Genomic DNA, 26,328 nt, shown 5'->3' on the forward strand with positions numbered 1-26,328 from the left:
CATCGAAACACACACTCAAAGACATACTTGGACTCAACGCACAGGCGCATCAACCTACAAAAATACAAACGTAAGCAAACATCAGAAAAATTTTTACATGGTCAGACAAAAAACACAAAACAGCCAGCCAGAAAAAAGATATAACACTCTCACAGACACCTACAGAAAAAGACACGGAGAAACAGGCAGATGAAGACAAAAAACATGCCCATAAATTACACAGAATTACTTGGATGCACACAATTTTTTCTCCTACTCGCACACCAACAAAAATACAGACTCAGTAGCAAATAATTAAATATGAGCGCAACCGCAAAAACTAACAGACATGCTCGCTCGTTTTGGTGAAAGACATTTATACATCGACAGACAAGAAACACGAAATTTCCCAAACGCATACAGAAATTTCATGCTGTTGATAATAATTCCGATTACTCTTGACATTTGTTTGTACTCCAGCTAAATTTAAGTGAACATCATCATCAGATATATCCGATGTTGTGATGTTGCAATTCAAAATTTCTTCTTTTGTTGATTTAACTCCAAAGCAATATTTCCCAGTTACTTATTGAACTCCTCAATTACAATATTATTCAATGAACGCTCATAATGGACATTTTAAACTTCTGGAATTTCAGAAAGTAGAACTCAGTTAGGTTTAAACTTTAAAATTGCTTTTGTGACAGTTTGACATAATTGAGATGCTGCATCTACCCACGAAACAACCTTATCAATACTATTATGACCGGCATGAAGAATTAGTGATTGGCATTTTTTCTCCTGATGAACACTGTTCAATTGTCCAAAATCATTAATTGTTGCAGAGGGATAAGAATGAATCCCAGTATCATAAGAAATACAAGATTGCCGCATTTTTTCGTATATGCTGGCTGTCTGAAATTATAAGATGGCTAATGTTTCTGTTAACAAATTTCGGAAAAAATTTTGGTTACGGCGGCACGAAGAAATATTTGAACTTTAAATTTTGTGACCCATTAAGTTTTCTAATAGCGAACCGTTCTGGTACCGTAAAAATCCGACTTGCGATTCGAACTGATCAATCATTCGACACTGGTACGCGTTTGCATTATCTTTCATTTCCATCTGCTGTTTTTCCTCTTCAATGACATGGTTTTGTTCTCAGACCGTTTGAGCTTGTTTGTCGATTGATTGTTTCTGTTTTTGTACAATTTATTTTTTTGCTCTAACGCATGTCCTTGATGGTGTTTCTAAGTCTTTTAAAGCTCATTACTCATTTCAGTTTTAGTCTGCTGGACCATTTTTAATCAAAACTTTGATTGGATTTCTATTTACGCAGCAAATTGCATATACCATCTGTTCTTCTCTTTCCAAATTTTGCATTTACCAACTGTTATTAAAGTTATTTCCACATTTTTCATATATTTCTACCCTAAAGTCATTTTCACTTATCTTTTTTTTAACCCTTACCTTAATTAAATTATTTTTTTAATTATCTGGAATTTTGCCGAAAACTTGAGATATGTTTAATCCACAATCATTCATTTTAATTGGTGGAAAAGAATAGAGTTTTTCATTTCTTACCTCATTGCAATATCTTTAAGCCCAATCTGATGTTTTTTTTCCAGTATTATTTTAGTTCTTGCGAAACTTGCGAAATTTGCAAAACAACGTAGTTTGTGCATCTTACGCCTTCAGCAATAAATTTGTGAAAAATCAATCGAACACAAACAAAGTGACGCAGTAGCATAGGCACACAGAGACTCAATAAAACTTAAACAAATACATTAACAAAAGTATACAAAAGAACAAGCACAGGCGCACACACAAACTGAAGCGCACACCCTCAGACACCTGAAGAAAAAACCACAATTACAATACAAGACACGGACACAAACACACGCACAAGCACGAATGCACATACAGGCAGAAAGACAGACATACAGAAAAGAGACAGACAGACAGACATACAGAAAGACACAATTGTACACAGGTGTACAGTCAAAAACACTCACGCAGAGACATAAACCCTCGCTCACACACACAAACAAACACACTGACATATATATATATATATATATATATATAGACATATATGCATATATATATATATATATATATATATATATATATATATATATATAAATATATATATATATATATATATATATATATATATATATATATATATATATATATATATATATATATATATATATATATATATATATATATATATAATATATATATATATATATATATATATATATATATATATATATATATATATATATATATATATATATATATATATATATATATATGCATATATGTCTATATATATAAATATATATATATGTATATATATATATAAAATTATATGTATATATGTATATACATAAAAACATATATATATATATATATATATATATATATATATATATGTACATATACACATATATATATATATATATATATATTTATATATATATATATATATTTATATATATATATATATATATATAAACATACGTATATACAAACGCATACACTGAATTAGAGACGGAAAAACCACGCACACACACAAGAACATGAAGACAGCCCCAAACATGAAAACACGTGTTCAAAAAAACACACTCAGATATAACTCACACATACAGAAAAAAAGACACAGTCACTTAGACTCATACTAATAAAAAAACACACAAAAAAACCACTCAGACAAAAAGTTGTTAGGGATGTACAAATTCAGGTACCGGCTCATGCAGACATAGCCATAAACAGACAAAAATTGAATCAAACACAAACACGCACACGCAATCACGCCCTATAAAAGTTGTTTCCCACACCGTCCAAAACAAAATTATGCACAAGTCTAATTAAAACGGTCAAATAGACACAGAAAGCAAACGTTATCACATTTTTACTTTGAAAAAACAGATACATGGGCAGAAAAATTACACACACGTTGGCACACTATCCGAAACTTTCAAACGCACATTAATACAGACAAAAGGAAGCAGAGTAGCGACAGAAACTTTAGACAGAAGCACAGACATTAAGAATTACAGACAAAACCAACATATATACAAATGAACAACAACCCAAACACACGCGCACACTTTGGTGAAATAGACTCTTACATAAGCACACAAACAATTTGCCACATTTGCACAAGCAGACACTCACAAAATCATGAAAACCAAGACAAAACATACAATCGCAAATGTAAAAAAGCAAACAAAAACTTAATGACACAAAAAATGACACTTGCTGACGCAAATCGCGCGCATAAACAAACACATAGAGACACCCGGAACTTAACAATTACCATCAAACAGATATAAAGTTCCACATTATCGTATATAAAGAAACAATATCCAAACACAAGCGCAAACACACATGCAGAAACACACAAGGAATCAATGCACAGACACCTTGACAAAAAAAAACACTTAATTACCTCAACATGGGCAAACACAGATATATATACACAAAACAAACGCACACACAAAAACACACCCATACACAGACACAACTACAAAAAATGCACTGTCGCATAGACACAAAAACAGACACAGCAGCACAGGCACACAGAGACTCAAGAAAAAGAGCATAAATGCTAAAAAAAACAGAACATTAACAAACACACATTTAGACAAATTTCCACACGCTCAATCACTTGAAATTTAAAACACAATTACACAACAAGACACGGACACACACAAAAAAAGAAATCGACACACTCCCAAATGAACAACCACGGATAGCCATACTAGTTAGGCACACAGGAAACATAAGCATACCCGAAAACATACATACGCCTAAAACACACACTCAATTGAGACATATGCAAACAAACACATACGGCAATTGCACGTGCACACACACACGCCGACTCAATAACAGAAACCGAGACACAAACACACACTCGCACAAACACAAACAAATACACACAGAAGAAAAAATTCACGTGTAACCAATAAATGCGCACAAAAACAAATACATACAGATACACACAAAAACACTCTCATAAACAATTCATCACAAAATTTCAGCTTGACATACACAATTGCAAAGAACTCGGATACTCCCACAAACAAACATGAAAAGACCCCTTAAGACACCAACCAACAGACACATAGCACAGACACAATCACACAAACAGCTTGTTATTTACGAACGCAAACAAAGAAAAACAAAACAGTCACACTCACACGCATACACAGAGACCAACCTACAAAAGAAACCCACAGTAGTACACGCACACATACAAACTAGGGTAAACAAATGAAGTCAAAAACAAATTTACACAATAAAACACACACACCGAAACAAACACACAAAATACACACATATAAATTTAAGCAGACACCAGACCAATTTACACATGGTCAGACAAAAACACAAAAAAGCCAACTATAAAAAATATGTAAAACTCTTACAGATACTTAGAGAAATAGACAGAAAAAAAAGCAGATGAAGACCAAAAACACCCATAAATTAAACAGAAGCACTTGGACGCACACAAACGTTTTTTTGTACTCGCATACCAACAGAACCACAGATTCAAGTGCACATGAAGATAGATGAGGACAACCACAAAATTAACAGACACACACATGTCTTTGTGAAAAACATCGATACATAGGCAGACACAAAATTCAAAATCAACGCCTATCACACTTGTACCTGCACACTCTCTGACAAAATTGCCGAAACCGAGACAAAAAACACACACTGACGCAAACACAAACAACTACACACGGACACAAATAGGCATACATTTACACTTACATCGTGCGCAAAAAAACACATTTAGACAAAAAAACAATAATTACTCTAAAACAAACACACCTTTGCGCCTTGACAAATACAAAAAAAAATTAAACGGGACACATCGAAACACACACTCAAAGAAATACTTGGACTCAACGCACAGGCGCATCAACCTACAAAAATACAAACATAAGCAAGCATCAGAAAAATTTTTACATGGTCAGACAAAAACACAAAACAGCCAGCCAGAAAAAAGCTATAACACTCTCACGGACACCTACAGAAAAAGACACGGATAAACAGGCAGATGAAGACAAAAAACAGGCCCATAAATTACACAGAATTACTTGGACGCACACAATTTTTTCTCTTACTCGCACACCAACAAAAATACAGACTCAGTGGCAAATAATTACATATGAACACAACGGCGAAAGCTAACAGACATGCAAACTCGTTTTGGTTAAAGACATTTATACATAGGCAGACAAGAAACACGAAATTTCCCAAAAACATACAGTGATTTCATGCTGTTGATAATAATTCCGATTACTCTTGACATTTGTTTGTACTCCAGCCAATTTTAATTGAACATCATCATTAGATATATCCGATGTTGTGATGTTGCAATTCAAAATTTCTTCTTATGTTGATTTAACTCCAAAGCAATATTTCCCAAATCCTTATTGAACTCCTCAATTTCAATATTATTCAACGAACGCCCATAATGGACATTTTAAATTTCAGGAATTTCAGAAATTAAAAATCAGTAAGGTTTAAACTTTAAAATTGCTTTTGTGACATTTTCACATAATTGAGATGCTGCAGCTACCCACGAAACACCCTTATCAAAACTCTTAAGACCAGCATGAAAAATTAGTGATTGGCATTTTGCTCCTGACGAATACTGTTCGATTGTCCCCAATCAATAATTGTTGCAGAGTGAATTGAATGAATCCCGGTATCATTAGAAATACCAGATTAACGCGTTTTTCTGTATGTGCTGTCTGAAATTATAAGATGGTTAGTGTTTCTGTTAACAAATTTCGGAAAAAATTTTGGTTACGGCGGCACGAAAAAATATGTGAATTTTGAACTTTGTGACCCATTAAATTTTCTAATAGCGAACCGTTCTTGTACCGTAAATATCCGACTTTCGATTGGAACTGATCAATCATTCGACACTGGTACGCGTTTTCACTATCTTTCAATTCCATCTGCTGCTTTTGTTCTTCAGTAACATGGATTTGTTCTCAGACCGTTTGAGCTTCTTTGTCGTTTGATTGTTCCTGTTCTTGTACAATTTGGTTTCTTTGCTCTAACGGTTTTTGCATGTCCTTGATGGTGTTTGTAAATCTTTTAAAGCTCATTACTCATTTCAGTTTTATTCTGCTGAACCATTTTTAATCAAAACTTTGGTTGGATTTCAATTTACGCAGCAAATTGCATTTACCATCTGTTCTTCTCTTTCCAACTTTTGCATTTACCAACTGTTATTAAAGTTATTTGCACATTTTTCATATATTTCCACCCTAAACTCATTTTCACTTATCTTTTTTACCCTTACCTTAATTAATATATTTTTTAAATTGTCTGGAATTTTCCCGAAAACTTGAGATATATTTATTCTACAATCATTCATTTTAATTGGGCGAAAAGAACAGAAATTCTTATTTCTTACGTCATTGCAATATCTTTAAGCCCATCTGATGTTTTTTCAGTGTTATTTTAGTTCTTGCGAAACTTGCGAAATTTGCAAAACAGCATAGTTTGTGCATCTTACGCCTTCATCAATGAAATTTGTGAAGAATCATGCACAATGAACATATTATGTGCGCTAGGAATGATCAAAGTTTTAAGTATAATTTATGGGTTCAACGCGTGACTTCTATGTGAGCAAAGATCTAATTTCCCATGTGGGTTGAGCTGAAATTCAGCTAAGGACTAACTTCGAGCGCAAACTTTTTCGTAGTCCATTTGAGCATAACTGTATCTATTCATAGCAATCTTTGATAGAGCATAAATTTATAGTAAATTGGGATTGAGGGGGGTTAACATGTGTTTAATTTAGAATATGATTAGTTTTGAACAAATGAGAGAATTTGTAGAAATGAATTATTTTTGATAAATTTTTAATTATATAGACGAATGAAATATTGCTTCGAAATCACTCCCATTGATTGCTTCATATGTTTGGTATGTGTTGTAAAAACTGTTTTAATTGAGATAAGCTAAAAAATCACAAAATCATCAAAACCGAGACGAAACATACAATCGCAAATGTAAAAACGCAAACAAAAATTTACTGACACAAAATTTGACAATTGTTTACGCAAATCGCGCGCAAAAACAAACACATAAACACGCACGGAACTTAACAATTACCATCAAACAGATATAATATTCCACATTATCATATAAAAACGAAAAATACACAAACTCAAGCGCAAACACATATGCAGAAACACAAAAGCATTCAATGCACCGACACATTGCCAAAAAAAAACAAACAAAATCCTCATCATGGGCCAACACAGACATGTGTACACAAAACAAACGCACACACAAAGAACACAACCAAACACAGACACAACTACAAAAAATGCACTGTCGCACAGACACAAAAACAGACACAACAGCACAGGCACACAGAGACTCAAAAAAGAACAAAAATGCTGAAAAAAAAACAGAACATTAACAAACGCACATACAGACACATTTCCACACGCTCAAACACTTGAATGTGAAAACACATTTACACAACAAGACACGGACACTCACACACACACAAAGAATTTGACACACTCCCAAATGAACAACCACGGACAGCCATACTACTTAGGCACACAGGAAACATAAGAGTACCCGAAAACATACATACGCTTAAAATACACACTCAATTGAGACATATGGAAACAAACGCAAACAGCAATTGCACGTACACACACACACACCGACACAATAGCAGAAACCGAGACACAAACACGGACTCGCACAAATACAAACAAATACAGACAGAAGAAAATTATCACATGTAACCAAAAATTGCGCACAAAAACAAATACATACAGACACACAGAAAAACACACTCATAAATAATTCAACACACAAATTCAGCTGGACATGCTCAATTGCAAAAAAACTCGGACACTCGCACAAACAAACATGAACAGACCCATTAAGACACCAACCAACAGACACATAGCACAGACACAATCATACAAACAGCTTGTTATTTACCAACGCAAACAAAGAAAAACAACACAGTCGCACTCACACGCATACACAGAGACCAACCTACAAAAGAAACCCACAGTAGTACACGCACACATGTAAACTAGGGTAAACAAATGAAGTCAAAAACAAAATTACACAATAATACACACACACCGAAACAAACGCACAACATACATACATATAAATTTAAACAGACACCAGACCAATTTACAAATGGTGAGACAAAAACACAAAAAAGCCAACCAAAAAAAAGATTAAAACTCTTACAGATACCTAGAGAAATAGACAGAAAAAAGGCACGTGAAGACACAAAACAGACCCATAAGTTAAACAGAATTACTTGGACGCACACAAACTTTTCTCTTACTCGCACACCAACAGAAAAACAGACTTGGTGGCAAATGATTACATATGAAAACAACCGCAAAAACTAACACACATGCACACTTGTTTTGGTGAAAGACATTTATACATAGGTGGACAAAAAACACGAAATTTCCGGAACACATACAGTAATTTTATACTGTTGCTAATAGTTCCGAATACTCTTGACATTAGTTTGTACTCCTGTCAGATTTAAGTGAACATCATCATTAGATATTTCCGATGTTGTGATGTTGCATTTCAAAACTTCTACTTTTGTCGATTTAACTCCAAAGCAATATTTCCCAGTTCCTTATTGAACTCCTCAATTTCAATATTGTTCAATGAACGCTCAAAATGGACATTTTATACTTCTGGAATTTCAGAAAGTAGAACTCAGTTAGTTTTAAACTTTAAAATTGCTTTTGTGACAGTTTCACATAATTGAGATGCTGCAACTACCCACGAAACAACCTTATCAATAATATTATGACCGGCCTGAAAAATTAGTGATTGGCATTTTGCTCCTGATGAATACTGTTTGATTGTCCCAAATCTTTAATTGTTGCAGAGAGATAAGAATGAATCCCAGTATCATAAGAAATACTTGATGGTGTTTGCAAGTCTTTTTAAGCTCATTACTCATTTCAGATTTAATCTGCTGAAACATTTTCAATCAAAAATTTGGCTAGACATGAACAGACCCCTTAAGACACCAACCAACAGAGACATTGCACAGTCATACATAGCAGAATCATACAAACAGCTTGTTATTTACAAACGCAAACAAAGAAAAACAAAACAGTCACATACACACGCATACACAAAGACCAACCTACAAAAGAACCCACAGTAGTACACGCACACATACAAACTAGGGTAAACAAATGAAGTCAAAAACAAAATTACACAATAATACACACACACCGAAACAAACACACAAAATACACACATATAAATTTAAGCAGACACCAGACCAATTTACACATGGTCAGACAAAAACACAAAAAAGCCAACTATAAAAAAGATGTAAAACTTATACAGATACTTAGAGAAATAGACAGAAAAAAAAGCAGATGAAGACCAAAAACACACCCATAAATTAAACAGAAGCACTTGGACGCACACAAACGTTTTTTTGTACTCGCATACCAACAGAACCACAGATTCAAGTGCACATGAAGATAGATGAGGACAACCACAAAAATTAACAGACACACACATGTTTTTGTGAAAAACATCGATACATAGGCAGACACAAATTCAAAATCAACGCTTATCACACTTGTACTCGCACACTCTGACAAAATTGCCGGAACCGAGACAAAAAACACAAACACTGGCGCAAACACAAACAACTACACACAGACACAAATAGGCATACATTTAAACTCACATCGTGCGCAAAAAAAACACATTAAGGCACAAAAAACAATAATTGCACTAAAACAGACACACCTTTGCACCTTGACAAATACAAACAAAGAATTAAACGGGACACATTGAAACACAGAAACGCACACTCAAGGACATACTTGGACTCAACGCACAGGCGCATCAACCTACAAAAAAATAAAATAAGCAGACATCAGAAACATTTTTACATGGTCAGACAAAAACACAAAACAGCCAACCAGAAAAAAGATACAACACTCTCACAGACACCTACAGAAAAAGACACGGAGAAACAGGCAGATGAAGACAAAAAACATGCCCATAAATTACACAGAATTACTTGGATGCACACAATTTTTTCTCCTACTCGCACACCAACAAAAATACAGACTCAGTAGCAAATAATTAAATATGAGCGCAACCGCAAAAACTAACAGACATGCTCGCTCGTTTTGGTGAAAGACATTTATACATAGGTGGACAAAAAACACGAAATTTCCGGAACACATACAGTAATTTTATACTGTTGCTAATAGTTCCGAATACTCTTGACATTAGTTTGTACTCCTGTCAGATTTAAGTGAACATCATCATTAGATATTTCCGATGTTGTGATGTTGCATTTCAAAACTTCTACTTTTGTCGATTTAACTCCAAAGCAATATTTCCCAGTTCCTTATTGAACTCCTCAATTTCAATATTGTTCAATGAACGCTCAAAATGGACATTTTATACTTCTGGAATTTCAGAAAGTAGAACTCAGTTAGTTTTAAACTTTAAAATTGCTTTTGTGACAGTTTCACATAATTGAGATGCTGCAACTACCCACGAAACAACCTTATCAATAATATTATGACCGGCCTGAAAAATTAGTGATTGGCATTTTGCTCCTGATGAATACTGTTTGATTGTCCCAAATCTTTAATTGTTGCAGAGAGATAAGAATGAATCCCAGTATCATAAGAAATACTTGATGGTGTTTGCAAGTCTTTTTAAGCTCATTACTCATTTCAGATTTAATCTGCTGAAACATTTTCAATCAAAAATTTGGCTAGACATGAACAGACCCCTTAAGACACCAACCAACAGAGACATTGCACAGTCATACATAGCAGAATCATACAAACAGCTTGTTATTTACAAACGCAAACAAAGAAAAACAAAACAGTCACATACACACGCATACACAAAGACCAACCTACAAAAGAACCCACAGTAGTACACGCACACATACAAACTAGGGTAAACAAATGAAGTCAAAAACAAAATTACACAATAATACACACACACCGAAACAAACACACAAAATACACACATATAAATTTAAGCAGACACCAGACCAATTTACACATGGTCAGACAAAAACACAAAAAAGCCAACTATAAAAAAGATGTAAAACTTATACAGATACTTAGAGAAATAGACAGAAAAAAAAGCAGATGAAGACCAAAAACACACCCATAAATTAAACAGAAGCACTTGGACGCACACAAACGTTTTTTTGTACTCGCATACCAACAGAACCACAGATTCAAGTGCACATGAAGATAGATGAGGACAACCACAAAAATTAACAGACACACACATGTTTTTGTGAAAAACATCGATACATAGGCAGACACAAATTCAAAATCAACGCTTATCACACTTGTACTCGCACACTCTGACAAAATTGCCGGAACCGAGACAAAAAACACAAACACTGGCGCAAACACAAACAACTACACACAGACACAAATAGGCATACATTTAAACTCACATCGTGCGCAAAAAAAAACACATTAAGGCACAAAAAACAATAATTGCACTAAAACAGACACACCTTTGCACCTTGACAAATACAAACAAAGAATTAAACGGGACACATTGAAACACAGAAACGCACACTCAAGGACATACTTGGACTCAACGCACAGGCGCATCAACCTACAAAAAAATAAAATAAGCAGACATCAGAAACATTTTTACATGGTCAGACAAAAACACAAAACAGCCAACCAGAAAAAAGATACAACACTCTCACAGACACCTACAGAAAAAGACACGGAGAAACAGGCAGATGAAGACAAAAAACACCCATAAATTACACAGAATTACTTGGACGCACACAATTTTTTCTCTTACTCGCACACCAACAAAAATACGGACTCAGTGGCAAATAATTACATATGAAGACAACGGCGAAAGCTAACAGACATGCAAACTCGTTTTGGTTAAAGACATTTATACATAGGCAGACAAAAAACACGAAATTTCCCAAATACATACAGTAATTTTATGCTGTTGATAACAATAATTCCGATTACTCTTGACATTAGTTTGTACTCCAGCCAAATTTAAGTAAAAATCATCATTAGATATATCCGATGTTGTGATGTTGCATTTCAAAATTTTTTTCTTTTGTCGATTTAACTCCAAAGCAATATTTCCCAGTACCTTATTGAACTCCTCAATTTCTATATTAATCGATGAACGCTCATAATTTACATTTTAAACTTCTGGAATTTCAGAAAGTAGAACTAAGTTAGGTTTAAACTTTAAAACTGCTTTTGTGAAACTTGGACATAATTGAGATGCTGTAGCTGACCACAAATCACCCTTATCAAAACTATTATGACCAGCATGAAAAATTAGTGATTGGCATTTTGCTCCTGACGAATACTGTTCGATTGTCCCAAATCATTAATTGTTGCAGAGAGATAAAAATGAATCCCAGTATCATAAGAAATACCAGATTGCCACATTTTTTTGTATGTGCTGTCTGAAATTATAAGATGGCTAATGTTTCTGTTAACAAATTTCGGAAAAAATTTTGGTTACGGCGGCACGAAAAAATATTTGAATTTTGAATTTTGTGACCCATTAAGTTTTCTAATAGCGAACCGTCCTGGTACCGTAAAAATCCGACTTCCGATTGGAACTGATCAATCATTCGACACTGGTACGCGTTTTCACTATCTTTCAATTTCATCTGCTGCTTTTGTTCTTCAATAACATGGATTTGTTCTCCGACCGTTTGAGCTTGTTTGTCGATTGATTGTTTCTGTTCTTGTAAAATTTGGTTGTTTTGCTCTAACTGTTTTCGCATGTCCTTGATGTTGTTTGTAAGTCTTTTAAAACTCATTTCAGTTTTAGTCTGCTGAACCAATTTTAATCAAAACTTTGATTGGATTTCGAATTACGCAGCAAATTGCATTTACCAGCTGTTCTGCTCTTTCCAACTGTTGCATTTACCAACTGTTATTAAAGTTATTTCCACAGTTTTCATATATTTCTACCCTAAAGTCATTTTCACTTATCTTTTTTTTACCTTACCTTAATTAAATTTTTTTCTTAATTATCTGGAATTTTGCCGAAAACTTGAGATATGTTTAATCCACAATCATTCAATTTAATTGGTGGAAAAGAATAGAATTTTTTATTTCTTACGTCATTGCAATATCTTTAAGCCCATCTGATGTTTTTTCAGTGTTATTTTAGTTCTTGCGAAACTTGCGAAATTTGCAAAACAGCATAGTTTGTGCATCTTACGCCTTCAGCAATGAAGTTTGTGAAAAATCATGCACAATGAACACATTATGTGCTCTAGGAAAGATCAAAGTTTTACGTATAATTTATGGGTGTAACGCATCAACTTCTATGTGAGCAAAGATCTAATTTCCCAAGTGGGTCGAGCAGAAATTCAGCTAAGGACTAACTTCGAGCGCAAACTTTTTCGTAGTCCATTTGAGCCCAACTGTATCTCTTCATAGCAATCTTTGATAGAGCATAAATTTTCAGTAAATTGGGACTGAGGGGGATTAACATGTGTTTAATTTAGAACATGATTAGTTTTGAACAGATGAGAGAATTAGTAGAAATTAATTTTTTTAAATAAAATTTTAATTTTATAGACGAATGAAATATTGCTTCGAAATCACTCCCCTTGATGGCGTCATATATTTGGTATGTGTTGTAAAAACTGTTTTAATTGAGATAAGCTAATATTTCAACACTTTTGAAATACTTTACGCTTTCCGTAGAAAACATTAGTCAGAATTTAACATAGTGAAACTCTACCTAATAAGTTTTGGATTTTGTTAATCTTTTTTTTCTGAGATCAGAGATTCACTTTTCAATTGAGATTTCTTTCTGGTGTTTAATTCTAATTTTTCATAATAAATGGGAGTTTTGCATATCTTTCCTAAGCGTGAAACAAAAGACAATGAGGTGAGAAAATTATTCTGATAAATTCGAGTGACATATATCGGAGAATAGTTTTAAACCAGACTTTTTTATCCTAAAAATTTGCATAGTTCTCTCTATTTCATGGCTCTTGAAGGAAACGAATAGATAAATAAGATGCTGTAATTTCAGTTATAACCATCTTTTTCTTCATACGCTTAATCACTCAAAAGATGTTCAATTGATTATCACACAAAAAAATTGGATCTTTTCCGTTTGTGCACCTCCCCAGTACGTTATGCTCCCCCAGTTACAGGCACGTGCCATTACATAGTGAATCATTATTAAAAAACATGGCACGCGCGTCTGGGGTGCAAATAATATGCGCCCACTAAGCTGGGGATCCAAATTTTTTTATGAGAAAGAACACACGATTCAATTATAGCCTCCCTTGAAATTAAAACTCCCCATTATGGTATGTTTCCTATAGTATGTTTGGTAAGTTCCTGTTGATATCTTTTAAAATATGTACGTCTATCTGTTTTTCATACTAATTTTGTTTAATAGGGACTTGAGAACAATTTATAGTTGTTATAAGTTTCATAGTGTGAAAATGGCTCACTCTATCTGAATAGCATTGAAAAGACAGCAAAAGCAATCATGTTTCATATCATTTCAGTGCTCCACCCAGTGAGGACGACTGCGTGGCCTTCTTTGTCATGTCGGGGGAGTTGATTCTAAAAGAATGCGAAGAACAACTTGCTTTCGTTTGTGCAGGTGCATAAGGGATCTCTGACACTCATAATGATGAATGATTTTTCAAATACTCAGGAACGCAATGCACATGCAATTTTTAATAGATGCTGAGATTATGTTCAAATAGACATTGGATCTCAAAAGTTAGACTATATTGAGGGCCACAATCTTTTGGAATTATCCCAATGATAGTTACAACCCAAGTTTAGGTCCAGATCAAAATGGCTCCTGATCAGACCGTCCCGGACAAAAGCGACCTCTGATCAGACCGACTCAGACTGAAGTGTCCTCTGATTAGACTATCGTGCGCTCGAAGCTCTGTGTGCGCTTAAAGTGAGCTCAAAAACCTCTTCTGATCAGACTTTTGTGCGCTCGAAAGCCATGCCCTGATAAGATTAGTGTGAGCTCGAATCCGCCTCTGATCAGACTGAAGTGCGCTCGAAATAGCCTATGATCACACTGAAGTGCGCTCGAAAATGCCTATGATCAGACTAAAGTTAGCTCGAAATCACCTCTGATCAGAAAAAAGTGCGCTCGAAGTTGCCTCTGTTTAGACTTAAGTGCGTTCAAAATAGTCTGATCAGAGAATAATTTTAAACATGAACAAATCTCTCAATATCGTTAAAATATATTCAATTCATGAAAATCGATGTTATCACTCTTATAATCAACTAACGAAAAGCCAATCCTAAAAGTATTGCTAATGAAAATAAAACCAAAAAAAGTTGCTCATTGAAAAACGTAATTTGTGTGGTTCCAATATTTTATGCTAAAGTTTGCTTAAAGTTGACTATAAATTAAAGCCATTAAAACAACTTTTACGTTTGATTTATTTTAAATTATTTGAGTAAACTTAATTTTAAGTGATTGTGACACGCATCGAACTCCAAAGTACTATCAATACTGGGGCTTCTATGCTATGGATGTCTTCGTCTTTAATGTTTTTAAATATATATGCTATATCTATATGTATCTATCTATATATTTTAAATCTAATATTATATATATATATATATATATATATATATATATATTATATTTATATATATAAATATATATATATATATATATAATTTTCAATGCTCCGTGCTTGTTCAAAGTTTCCACACAGAATTCTTTCTGAATCAGTGCCTTTCATGTTGGGAACTGTGCCGGATTTTTGGAAGACCCGGCGTTTTCTGAATGAGTTAAAGCATAAAACACTTAAATGTGTTTATTACTTAAAATATGAATAATAAGAACATTACTTCTTGGATTCATAGTTTGCGATTTTATTAACCGTTTTCAAAATAACGTTTTCATGAAATAGATATGCTTGGAACATTGCGAACAACACATAACATGCCTTTCATTGATAGAAATTGTCAAGGAACAAAACAATTACAGTGTCACTTCTCCCACTGATTATTGGCATGATGTTTTAATAGCCAGGGCCAAAGATTTTTCACAAAATTAATGGAGAAAATGTTTCAGGAGTGTAAAAAAACTGCACCCCTTTTTCTCCGCTTAATTAAAGGTTGAGGTGTAATAGTAAGAGTGTAATTTTGAAATGCAAAAGTGGAAGGCGGTAGTGAGGATTGATTCCAATCTTTGGTTTGTCGAACTTGTTACTTTAACTTCGTTGTTTAACCATTGCGCAAATTGATAATAGCATTTGCCGTTTCAATTTGGTTATAATGGTAATTGTGTAAGAGTGTAATTTTATCAGACCTCCCAAAATTGCACTCTTCGCAAAAATTGTAAAAAGAGTTGTGAAAAGAGCGTATATACAGAGCAATTTTTTGAAAATACACTTTTACATTATTTACTCGATAAATAGGAATGAAATACGCATTACACTCTATCCCCGGTAATTAGGGGTGGATTAAGAATGAAACCTCGGTCCGTGGCCGACATTCAGAAAATTATGTTTTGTTGTAGAAACAAGAATTTTCGTATCTGTACGAATTTTGAAAAATAAAAAAACAAGTGGCACACTCTGATTTACAATTGATCAGTCACTGAAGCGGTTAGGTACTTTTTGCATAAAAAATTGAACTATCGTATAATTTGTCTCTAGATCCAAGTAATGTATTTAACGGTGATATTAATGAGATGCCCTTGAAAAATTAATTAATTCGAGAATACGTGCAAAAGTTGTTGTACTAAATAGACAAACCTTAACGTACATAAGGAAAAAGGCATCCCAAAATTTGTGGAAAAAGCAGCATAACATTTTCTGCCAAAGCTAGAGTAATCTCTGCTCAATTAAAATTGGAACAAAAACCTTTTTAATAGGTACCTTGATCTCATCTGTGATCAATTGCATGAAAATTAACTGTTGCTTTGAAATGAACTGAACTGAGAAGAAATTGCAACATTATAGAGGTAAAATCAAAACATTAAGAAGTTGCATTCAAGGAAAACATTTTTGTTCCGACACCACTTGTAGGAAAAGGGAATTGCATAATTAAATCAGTTTTTTGTTGATAAATTTTTGACCGACCTGTATATTCATCGTAGAGATATATGAGTGATTTCATTAAAAACTCGCCCAGCGTAGGATTCAAATTTAAAAAGGTTTTTGTATTTTACTTTTTTGAGGAGTTTTCGGAGTTCTAAAATTCTCTGAAAACGGGTTACTTGTTCCTGATTATGGTAAATATTAGCATAATTTTTGTTCAAATTATGATTTCTTAATAGAAAAATTGATTTGAAATTATTTTTCTCGTTACAAATTAAACAAATTTTGTGTTCCTAACAGACGAAAGGCGATAAAAGGCTAGTTTTGGTTTCACAGGGAAGTTTACTGTCAATCAATTTCGAATTTTTTTTTCGAGGGCTGTTCCTTACGAAAAATTTTCTATTTTCTGTTTTGTAAGTTTACTTAGAGACCTGTCACGTTTTAAATCGAGGTTCCATTAAAAACAAACTTCATTAACAGTCGAATGATGTCCATAGAATCGCCCAACGAATTCAAGGAATCGCTAATCTTTCTTTGAGCTTCAATTTTACTAAACTTTTGTTTTCATATGGCAGAAACTCGCTGACGAAAGTGCAATGGGCTTTCTTATGAGCAAAAAATGAAACTATCTAGTGCTTTGATTGGGCAGCTAATGGCTGTTAAGACTTTGAAAAGGTTTTTAAAAAATGTTTTGAGCACTAACCGAGCTTAAAATTTTTTTGTGAACTCTAAGTCAGTCTCTGTAATAACACGACCCCCTTCTTTTGAACTACAACTAAAATTAATATGGGTAGCGGTTTTATCTTCCAGCTATTGGTTCTATGATTTCCTTATGACTAGTTTTTTTTCAATTTTTGGATATATTTTCTCAAAACTGGTTCCTTTTGAAATCTTTTCACACTATCCCAGTATTGAATGTATCCATTGACGTATAAAAGCCGTTCAGTGGGTTATAGATAAAATTTTCAGAGAAAAGTTCATGGTCTAAATGTGTTCGACACCTTCTTCTGGCACTTTTCTACTAATTTTTTTGCTTTCTACCTGTATTTATTGTTATTTTTTTTGTCGTAGGACATTTTGCGATGTCATATTGATGACTTATTAACAAAAAAAACATCATTGTCTTCCCAACGAGGCATAACTTAGCGTATTTATTGATTTTCGTTGTAAGCTATTGAAATTAATATCACTGATACTACGGGTTTTCTCAAAAGTTTCGTGGTTTCAATGATTTTTTTCATAATTATTGAGTTCTTTAAATCATACCGTTTAGAAACAATTCATTGGAGTTAATAACTTAATTGGAACTAGAAAAGTGTTTTGATGAAAAATTCATTTTTAAATTTTTTCAAAACATTTCTCTTTGTTTTTTTTTTAAACTGCTGCTCTTGCCTGTTTTTTCTCCAAGAATTTGTAAAATGCTGAGAATTTATCGAGGTCTTCCATTTCAATAACTAATGAATGATATTACTCAATGCAGTCAGTTTATAGCGAACAGCTTAGAGCTTAAGATTTTATTTGTTTTTAAAATTTTAAATCTTTTTCCTTTTGCGTTTTTTATCGACTCCCAGCTTATTCTCATCATTGAGAGATCCCATCCAAATCCTTTTTATTCAAAATTTAGCATGTCTTTTGACATTATGTCGTAACTGTTGTTTTGTTTATTGGACAACATGCCTTTTCATAAATATTCTGTGAACGGTTAGTACTTGTGGTTTTTTTTCTCTTCTTTGAGAACATTCGCGTAATTACAGATCCCAAAATTTTTTAAATAAGGCGGAAATGAACCGAGTTTATCTTTCAGTATGTTTTTGGTTAAATTAGTAAAAATAACAAGCGAAATCGAAAACAAAACGATTTTTCAGATTATAGCTAAAGATTTTATTGGCTTCAATAATTTGTGTTTTCGCAAATTGTTTGTACATTTTTGAATTTTTCTGCATCTTAAGTCGATTTACATGGCTTATTCTAACCAAAGGCAGGTCCTGTTGGTTTGGAATTGACTTTTTAGTAAATTTATTGAGATTTTTTCTGATAAACTTTAATGATTTTGAAGACGTTTGAAATTTCTTGGTTCAAAAAACTGATCCAAAAATTTTGCCTCATGATTTCTTCTTTTTGTCGACTTGATACCTTATCTCATTAAGGAAAGTTTCCATCTGCAGTGCAGTTACGAAAAAGTAAACTTTTGTAGTTAAGGTTTTATCTGATTGCATATTGACATTGTTGTCAGGTGCTTTCAACTTTAGGTATGAGTTCTTGCGTGAAATTTTTGTTTTTGCTTATGTTGGTCTTTTTGCCCATAGTCTTTTTAATGGCAGATCTCGTGAGCACTCTAATGAGGGATGACATTATGTAATTCAATTAGTAATTTGGGTATGTAACAATTTGGGTATGTAACTCACATGTCTAATTTTGATTATCTCTTGATTTGGTTGACAGTTACGTCGAAAATGTAGATAAGCAGGGGTCGTAGCATTATGTGCAAACCCACATTAACGAACCTCCGTGTTAGTTTTCAAAACTGCTAGCAATTTTTTTGACGACAAATTTTGATTTGCACTGGGTAGTATGGAATCGCAAAGAAATTTACGAAAAGTTTCCTGCAAAGTCAAAATTTGTTGTCTTTGGTGAATCTCATGCAGCTATATAAGCTATAAAAAGAAAATTGTTAGCCAACTTTACGTTTGTGCTACAACGGGTACTAAAGAGCTGAAAAAATCAACTACCCCGAAGCTTAAAAATTGTTCAAAATGTTAAGCCTTTAGGAAATTCACCCTTCTCCAAACCGCTTGCAATTTTCAAGTGCAGAATAAGTGTTTTTATCCAATAGCGCATGGGAACCCAAAAATTAGAGACACTAAACAAATGTGCAATTTTGGTGAAACTTTTTTAGAAACTGACACGCAAAAACAAAATGAACGCGGGAAAAATTTTAGCTTTTCATTTTATTGCCAGTTTTCGAAATTCTAATTTAGAAATTTGATCACATCAAGTGATTTCGCGAGAGATTAGAAGTCGTTATCTACAAGGCAATTACTACTGTTCTGTTTTATTTTGATGGGCGATGCTAACCGATCACTAAGTTTTGTTTACTTTGTTCAAATTTTGTCAAACATCATCTCTCCACGGTGCTAGGAAAATTGGCCGAGAGGGCGTTTAGCCGACAGTTTTATCATTTTTGGTCAAAAAAGTCTCACTGGTCTATAAATCAGTAGTTCCGTGGACCATTATCTTTGGTGTGCGGTCGGGTGGCGTTCCACTCGGTCTCTCCATGGCCGCAACCTCCCCCCCCTCCATTCTGACGGTTGGGGGGAGGTTGCAAGCACGGATAGACCTTCTTTACGGTAGTTGATAAAAATTGCGATATATTTGTCCGCTTTACGATATAGTGTTTTAAATTGGCCAATCACAGCTTCAGAAATAATTTTATCGCTCACTTTACTTAATTTATCGGCCAAATTCTCCTTTTTTGGTTGTCGGCTAAAAGCAAAGCACAGACAAACACGAAACCTTATGCTAGAATGGTAAATATTTTTGGAGTAAAAACTGTGTTAGGTCCAGATATTTGTTCAAAATGATGATCTGTGATTGTTCCTAAAAATAAAAACGAGAATATGAGGTATTTTAATTTGTTCTCAACGTGAAAAAAAAGAAACAATTTTTACTGTCTTCACATGAAACTCTAGTTTATATTTCTACTAAATTTAGCTGAAATACGCTATAATGAAGGCAGATGAATGCTTAAATTGTTGTTTTTCATCAAATTCCATTGTAAACATTGATCGAAGGGCACTGTGATAATTAGAGTCAAGAAAAATTTCACTTACCCAGATCTCTTTTCCTTGAAGAGTATTATGGAGAACGAGTTCTAGACCGAGCAAGAATTTTTTGGATCGATTTTTTTCTGTATGCTAAATTTTTTCAGCCATTTTTAATAGATTCCTTTTAAACACCACACTTTAATAGTATGATCAAACGTCAGAAATCTTTCATTGTTCACGGCTTTTGAAAGAAAAGCTGCCGATAGTAAAAGCACTTTGGTGCTCTGAAAATTTCTGCACACGCTCCCTTTGACGTTTTCGCAACTTTTGTATTGACGACTTAGTGGCAAAAATTTAACAATGGAACGAAAAATGCAAAGAGAGTTGTATATTCAGAATTTACCCAAATATGATAATTGTAAAATCAGAATTGACCATCAGCTCTGAGTATTGTAAAGATAGAAGCAAATTTGACTATTGGTAAAACATAATTGACACAAGTTCGACAATTCTAAAAGAATAATTTCACCAAATCTGAAAAAACCAAAGTGAAATGTGTAATAAAAATTTACTTTAAATCTGACAATTTGAAATCATAAAATAATAAGTCTCGATTGTAAATTAAAAGTCCGATTTGATGCAAGTATGATAATTTAAACATCAGAATTAACGTAAATCTGGCATTTTATAAGTCAGAGTTGACCGAAGTCTGACTTTTTAAAATTTGACCCCAAATTGACAATTATAAAAATATATTGGACACAAGTCTGACAATTGTAAAAAAAAGTAATTGAAACAAGTCTAACAAAAATATAGATAAGAATTAACCAATGACCATTATGAAGTCAGATTCAGCCAAAAACAGACAGTTGTACAACCAGAAATGAGCCCAAACCTGAGCCTCTGACAAATTTGAAACCAGAGTTGACCCATGTCGGACAAAATTAAAAATCAAATTTGAACCAATCTGACCCCTGGAAAACCATATTTGGTCCGTATATAACATTCTTCGAAATTCTTAAAAACAATTTAACCTAGTCTGACAAAACTACAAATGAGATTTAGCCCAAATCTGACTTTCGTGTTATCAGAATCGAATCAAATCTGGCCATTTGAAATTTTTCTTCATCAAGTCTGACAACTTAAAAATCAAAATCAACCAAACTTTGATAATTGTGCAATCCATGATAATAAAATGACCTAAATCGAAGAACTTTAAAATCAGATTTGACAAAAATTTGAAAGTTTAAAAATCAGAAATGATTTTCATAAAACAAAAATTCTTGAAAGAACACATGTGACCGCAGCCTGACAAATGTAAAACCAAAAAAGACTCAAATTTGACAATTTTAGCATCAGAAATGACCCAAATTTATCTTTTGTAAAACAGAAATTCAAGCGAGAAAAATTATAGTTGACCAAAGTCTGACAGTTGAACAAACAAGAATTGACTCGAATTTGACCTTTTTAAAATCAGAACTGGCCTAAGTTTATCATTTGTAAAACAAGAATTTTTGAAAAATCAGTATTGACTCAAGTTTGACAATTGCAAATTCAGAATTGACCCAAGTCTGGCATTTCCAAAAACCAGAATTCACCCAAATTTGACTATTCTAATATTCGAATTGCCCACGTTTATCATTTCTAGTACAAGAATTCATGAAAAGTCATAGTTGACATGAGTTTGACTTTTGTGAAACCAAAATTCATGCCAAAATCAAAATTGCATGACCAAAATCTGTCATTTGTGAAAAAAAACAGAATTGACCCAGGTCTGACATTTGCAAAAAGCCGGAATTGGCCCAAATTTGACTATATTAGTATCCGATTTCGCCCAAGTTTATCATTTCTAGAACAAGAATGCACGAAAAATTATTATTGACCCACATTTAACAATTGTGAAACCCAAATTCATGCAAAATGAGTATTTACCAAAATCTTACAATTGTAAAAATTGGAATTGACCCAAGGCTGACATTTGTAAAAACCAGAATTGACTCAACTTTGACTATTTTAATATCAGAATTGTTCCAAGTTTATTATTTATAATACAAGAATTCATGCAAAATCATAATTGACCCAAGTTTGAGATTTGTAAAACCAGAATTGAAAAACGTTTGACTATTGAAAAATGGATTTGACCCATGTCTGAGGTTTTTAAGTTTAGAATTCACCCAATTCTGGCAATAACTTAAAAAAGTGACTTGAATCACACTATTAGTCATTAATGATAAGGACAAGGGATTGCCCGTGGCAGGATTGATATAGACTTCAAGTTCTGTGCGGACGAATTTTAGACAAAAAAGGGTTTAAACATTATGAGCAAATGCATATTCCCAATCCTTCCTGTTTGCAATTTTTTCGGATCTCTTGACAAATTTGTTCGGTAAACCCAATGCAATTTTCTGTCTGACGAGAATCGGAGATACGGAATAATCAGTTTTTCTGCCTATCAAGTTTTCAATTACAACTGAATTTCAACCCAAGCATTTTTTGTTCTAGTCTCTTTCTATTTCTACTATATTTACAATTGTCACTATATCTACAGCAATTTGTCGTTTTCTATTTTGTGAAACATGAATCAACATTGTGGAATTAGGAATGAGGTTTTTTGCCGTTATTATGATTTCAATAGAATTCTAGTTTCAGAACTGCAATCTTTTCATCTCCATTTTTCGTTCGCATTCTGCATAAAATTGATTCAGGTCCCAATGAAGAATAGAAGTAGATTTGTTCACACTTTTCTTTCGAGTTGAGAGAGAATTTTATAGATTCAAGTTTAGTGGCCCCGTCTCTTACGGTCGCTAAGTCGAAGTCATACACTTTCAGATCAGGCACTTCATATATGTCGGGCACTTCGTTCAGGCACTTCATATATGTCGAAATGACAAGATAGCCTGATGCACTTTCCACGCTGGACTTCTTTGGAACCCAAACCGATCCGGAAGCGTAGTTGTCATCATCAGTTTCGACACACTTTTTGGACGTTTTCGTGGATCTAATTTTCTCGACCACGAACTCGTTACGTTTAGTGGATTTTCTGTATAACGTATAGTCCGGAGCAACGAAATGAACAGAGTATATGTCTTTGCTCAGATCGATGGTTTTGGTCAATTTTTCGTTGGTAAACATAAGTATCTGTTTTTGGTCCAATTCGTCCACAAATACAATGAAGATATTGTTATTGAAGGCTTTTAAAAGACCGACAGATCTTTTATCTGAATGAATTTCACGGAGAACAAGTCCATCTTTCTTGTTCACAGCTGACGTCATAAATTGTTCATCCCTGACATAGCTGACATAAAACGTCCCGTCGCCATTGAGGGCAAAGTCAAGAACCTCACCTGGTTAAACACAAGACTTTTGAGAGGCATGTAAAATGGAGCCATACCCACGTTAAGGTCGGCCAAAGAGACCCATGATCAGACCGTTCCAGACTGAAATGTCATCTGATAAGACCGTCCCAGTCTATCCCAGACCGAAAACTCCTCTAATCACACCGCCCCTGTCCGAAGACACCTGATCAGATTGTCCCAGTCCGAATGAGAACTGATTTTTTATCTTTGCAAAAAATACAAAGAGGTTTTAGAGATGAGCTAAAATTTTCTCACATAATAGTCATAAAAATTTTTGGGTCGAGTCCTGGTGGAAGTTATTTGTAAATTGGTTTAATACATCATAAAAATCATAAACAGCGAACATCGTAATCAATTTTTTAGCCGATAAATTTAGTCCTTTTTGGCTTTTATGAAAACCAAATGAAACGTTTAAAGTTTTTCAATATATGCAGCAAACCATATCACATCTTCCCTTCTTTTTGAAGTAATTTTGTTGGTATTAGCTTTGTATACCTATCAGCTCGTTCTCTGTGTCCCAGGATATTGAAGGCTCTTTTGTTTCAGTTGGTTGTTTCAGTTGGCAGAAATGGTTGTCAAAAAAGCGTCTGTGCGATGTCAAAGTGCCACATCACTACTCTGCGAGCTTGTGGCTCCGTTCCAAAAATTCATCCTCCTGTTGGTGCTTTAGCAGTATCCAGATTGGCTGTTTGTCGAGCGCCCAAATTTTCAGAGATAAATTTTTAAGATGACTGAAAGATGTGTTCAAGTCCGTTCGGAGTGTATAGTTGCTGGTAATATCTTCGCTTTGTCATCTGCTTAAAAAAATATTTGTCAACATACATTGAGTCCAGATAATGCGTATATTCTCACTCATTTAACTAGTAATATCTCTAAAGGTGGCTTCAACTTTTTTCTTCCAACTTTTGTGAGCTGTTTATGATGCTTTGTAAAGCACCAAATCAAATGAAACATTGAGGTAGGCACTCAACGCAATAAGTACCTGTGGTTGCTTCAACGCGCTTCGCTCATTAAACTGCCCTTTTATCTAGTCTGCGGGACTGTGTTACTTGATTCTGACAGACGAATCTTGGTTCTTGTTTCTTGGGGGTTCTAATAGTTTTTTTCGGAATCAACCATTAAAGTAACGGCACCGTTGTCAGAAAGCAAGTTATTGAGCAATCCAAGTCTTCCGACCATTTGAAAAAGGTTTGTTTCGAAACTCTTTAACGCAAACTAGTTCAATCGGCAGCTGCTCATAAATTTCTTTTTATTCTGGTCGGGTTGAGACTGTTTCTTTCTGCCCTGATGCTCGAATTCCCTTCTTTCCAGAATTAGTATCTTGTGTTTTCGCCAAAACCAGAGATCTGTGTTTGGGTGGGTTGAAAGGAATAACAATTTTGAACTTCAAACCATTGTAGATGATAATCCAGTTTTACTGTATTTTACTTGAAGCGTTTTACATTTCATGTTCAATATTCAATCAAATTTCCACTCTTATTTCTTTTCTTCAAGACCTGAACGAGGCTCTTCGTAACAAGCTCTCTCTAGATCTTTATTTGGATCCCTACTTCACTTTGAGCGAAGTAATTATAAATACGAAGCAGAGTCAATAGCTGTCGAGTTCTTTCTCATCAAAAAGTACTCGAGGAATCTTGTATGTGAAGTATCTAAACTCGTAGGCACCGCAAAGAATACTTAAAACTTATCACAGCAATCAGGTGATCTTGTGATTCTTGGCAACGTTGTCTTTGGAGTTTTGTCGATTAGAGCGAAGATTAATTTGAGGAAATTGTCTTCAGTTTGTAAGATGAATCGTCTCCCAACAACAAACTGTTTCAGTCCCGTTGCTATTTTTAACCTATTTTTATTCGAACGTCAGAAGTCATACATAAAAAAAAACATCCGTTTGTTTTGGATACAAGTTCACACAGTTTCCACAATAATCCGCGAAGAGTCAACCAGTTTCATGACATCAAGAAGTCAGTGACTTACAAGAAAAACATGTGTTTCTGATTTTTATGATCACCTCAATTATGTTTGGATATTATATACCATAAATAAACATTAAAATTATGATCGAAACGTTTTGCAGGCACATAAGATTCCTGGG

General features: G+C 33.9%; 3 protein-coding genes across 5 annotated transcripts in view; 1 reads left to right on the forward strand and 2 right to left on the reverse strand.

Moving 5' to 3' along the window:
- LOC142346134 (uncharacterized) overlaps window positions 1–14,702 on the forward strand; it is a 46,745-nt gene extending 32,043 nt beyond the window's left edge. Inside the window, exon 6 of the mRNA XM_075398640.1 lies at window positions 14,597–14,702. Within this exon, the coding sequence (XP_075254755.1) occupies window positions 14,597–14,702 (106 nt within the window). The remainder of the gene's footprint in view (window positions 1–14,596) is intronic.
- The window catches only part of LOC142345630 (vacuolar protein sorting-associated protein 33B-like), a 227,883-nt gene that overhangs the window by 72,717 nt on the left and 128,838 nt on the right, over window positions 1–26,328 (reverse strand). The gene's annotated exons all lie outside the window — the stretch shown is intronic.
- The window catches only part of LOC142346066 (uncharacterized), a 56,543-nt gene continuing 53,612 nt past the window's right edge, over window positions 23,398–26,328 (reverse strand). For all 3 annotated transcript variants that reach the window (XM_075398564.1, XM_075398565.1, XM_075398563.1), the window contains exon 6: window positions 23,398–24,224. In XM_075398564.1, coding sequence (XP_075254679.1) covers window positions 23,509–24,224 — 716 coding nt within the window. In that variant the 3' untranslated portion in view covers window positions 23,398–23,508. The remainder of the gene's footprint in view (window positions 24,225–26,328) is intronic.

This window comes from Convolutriloba macropyga, chromosome 9, assembly GCF_964194025.1.
Source record: "Convolutriloba macropyga chromosome 9, txConMacr16.3, whole genome shotgun sequence".
NCBI classification, from domain to species: Eukaryota; Metazoa; Xenacoelomorpha; order Acoela; family Convolutidae; genus Convolutriloba; species Convolutriloba macropyga.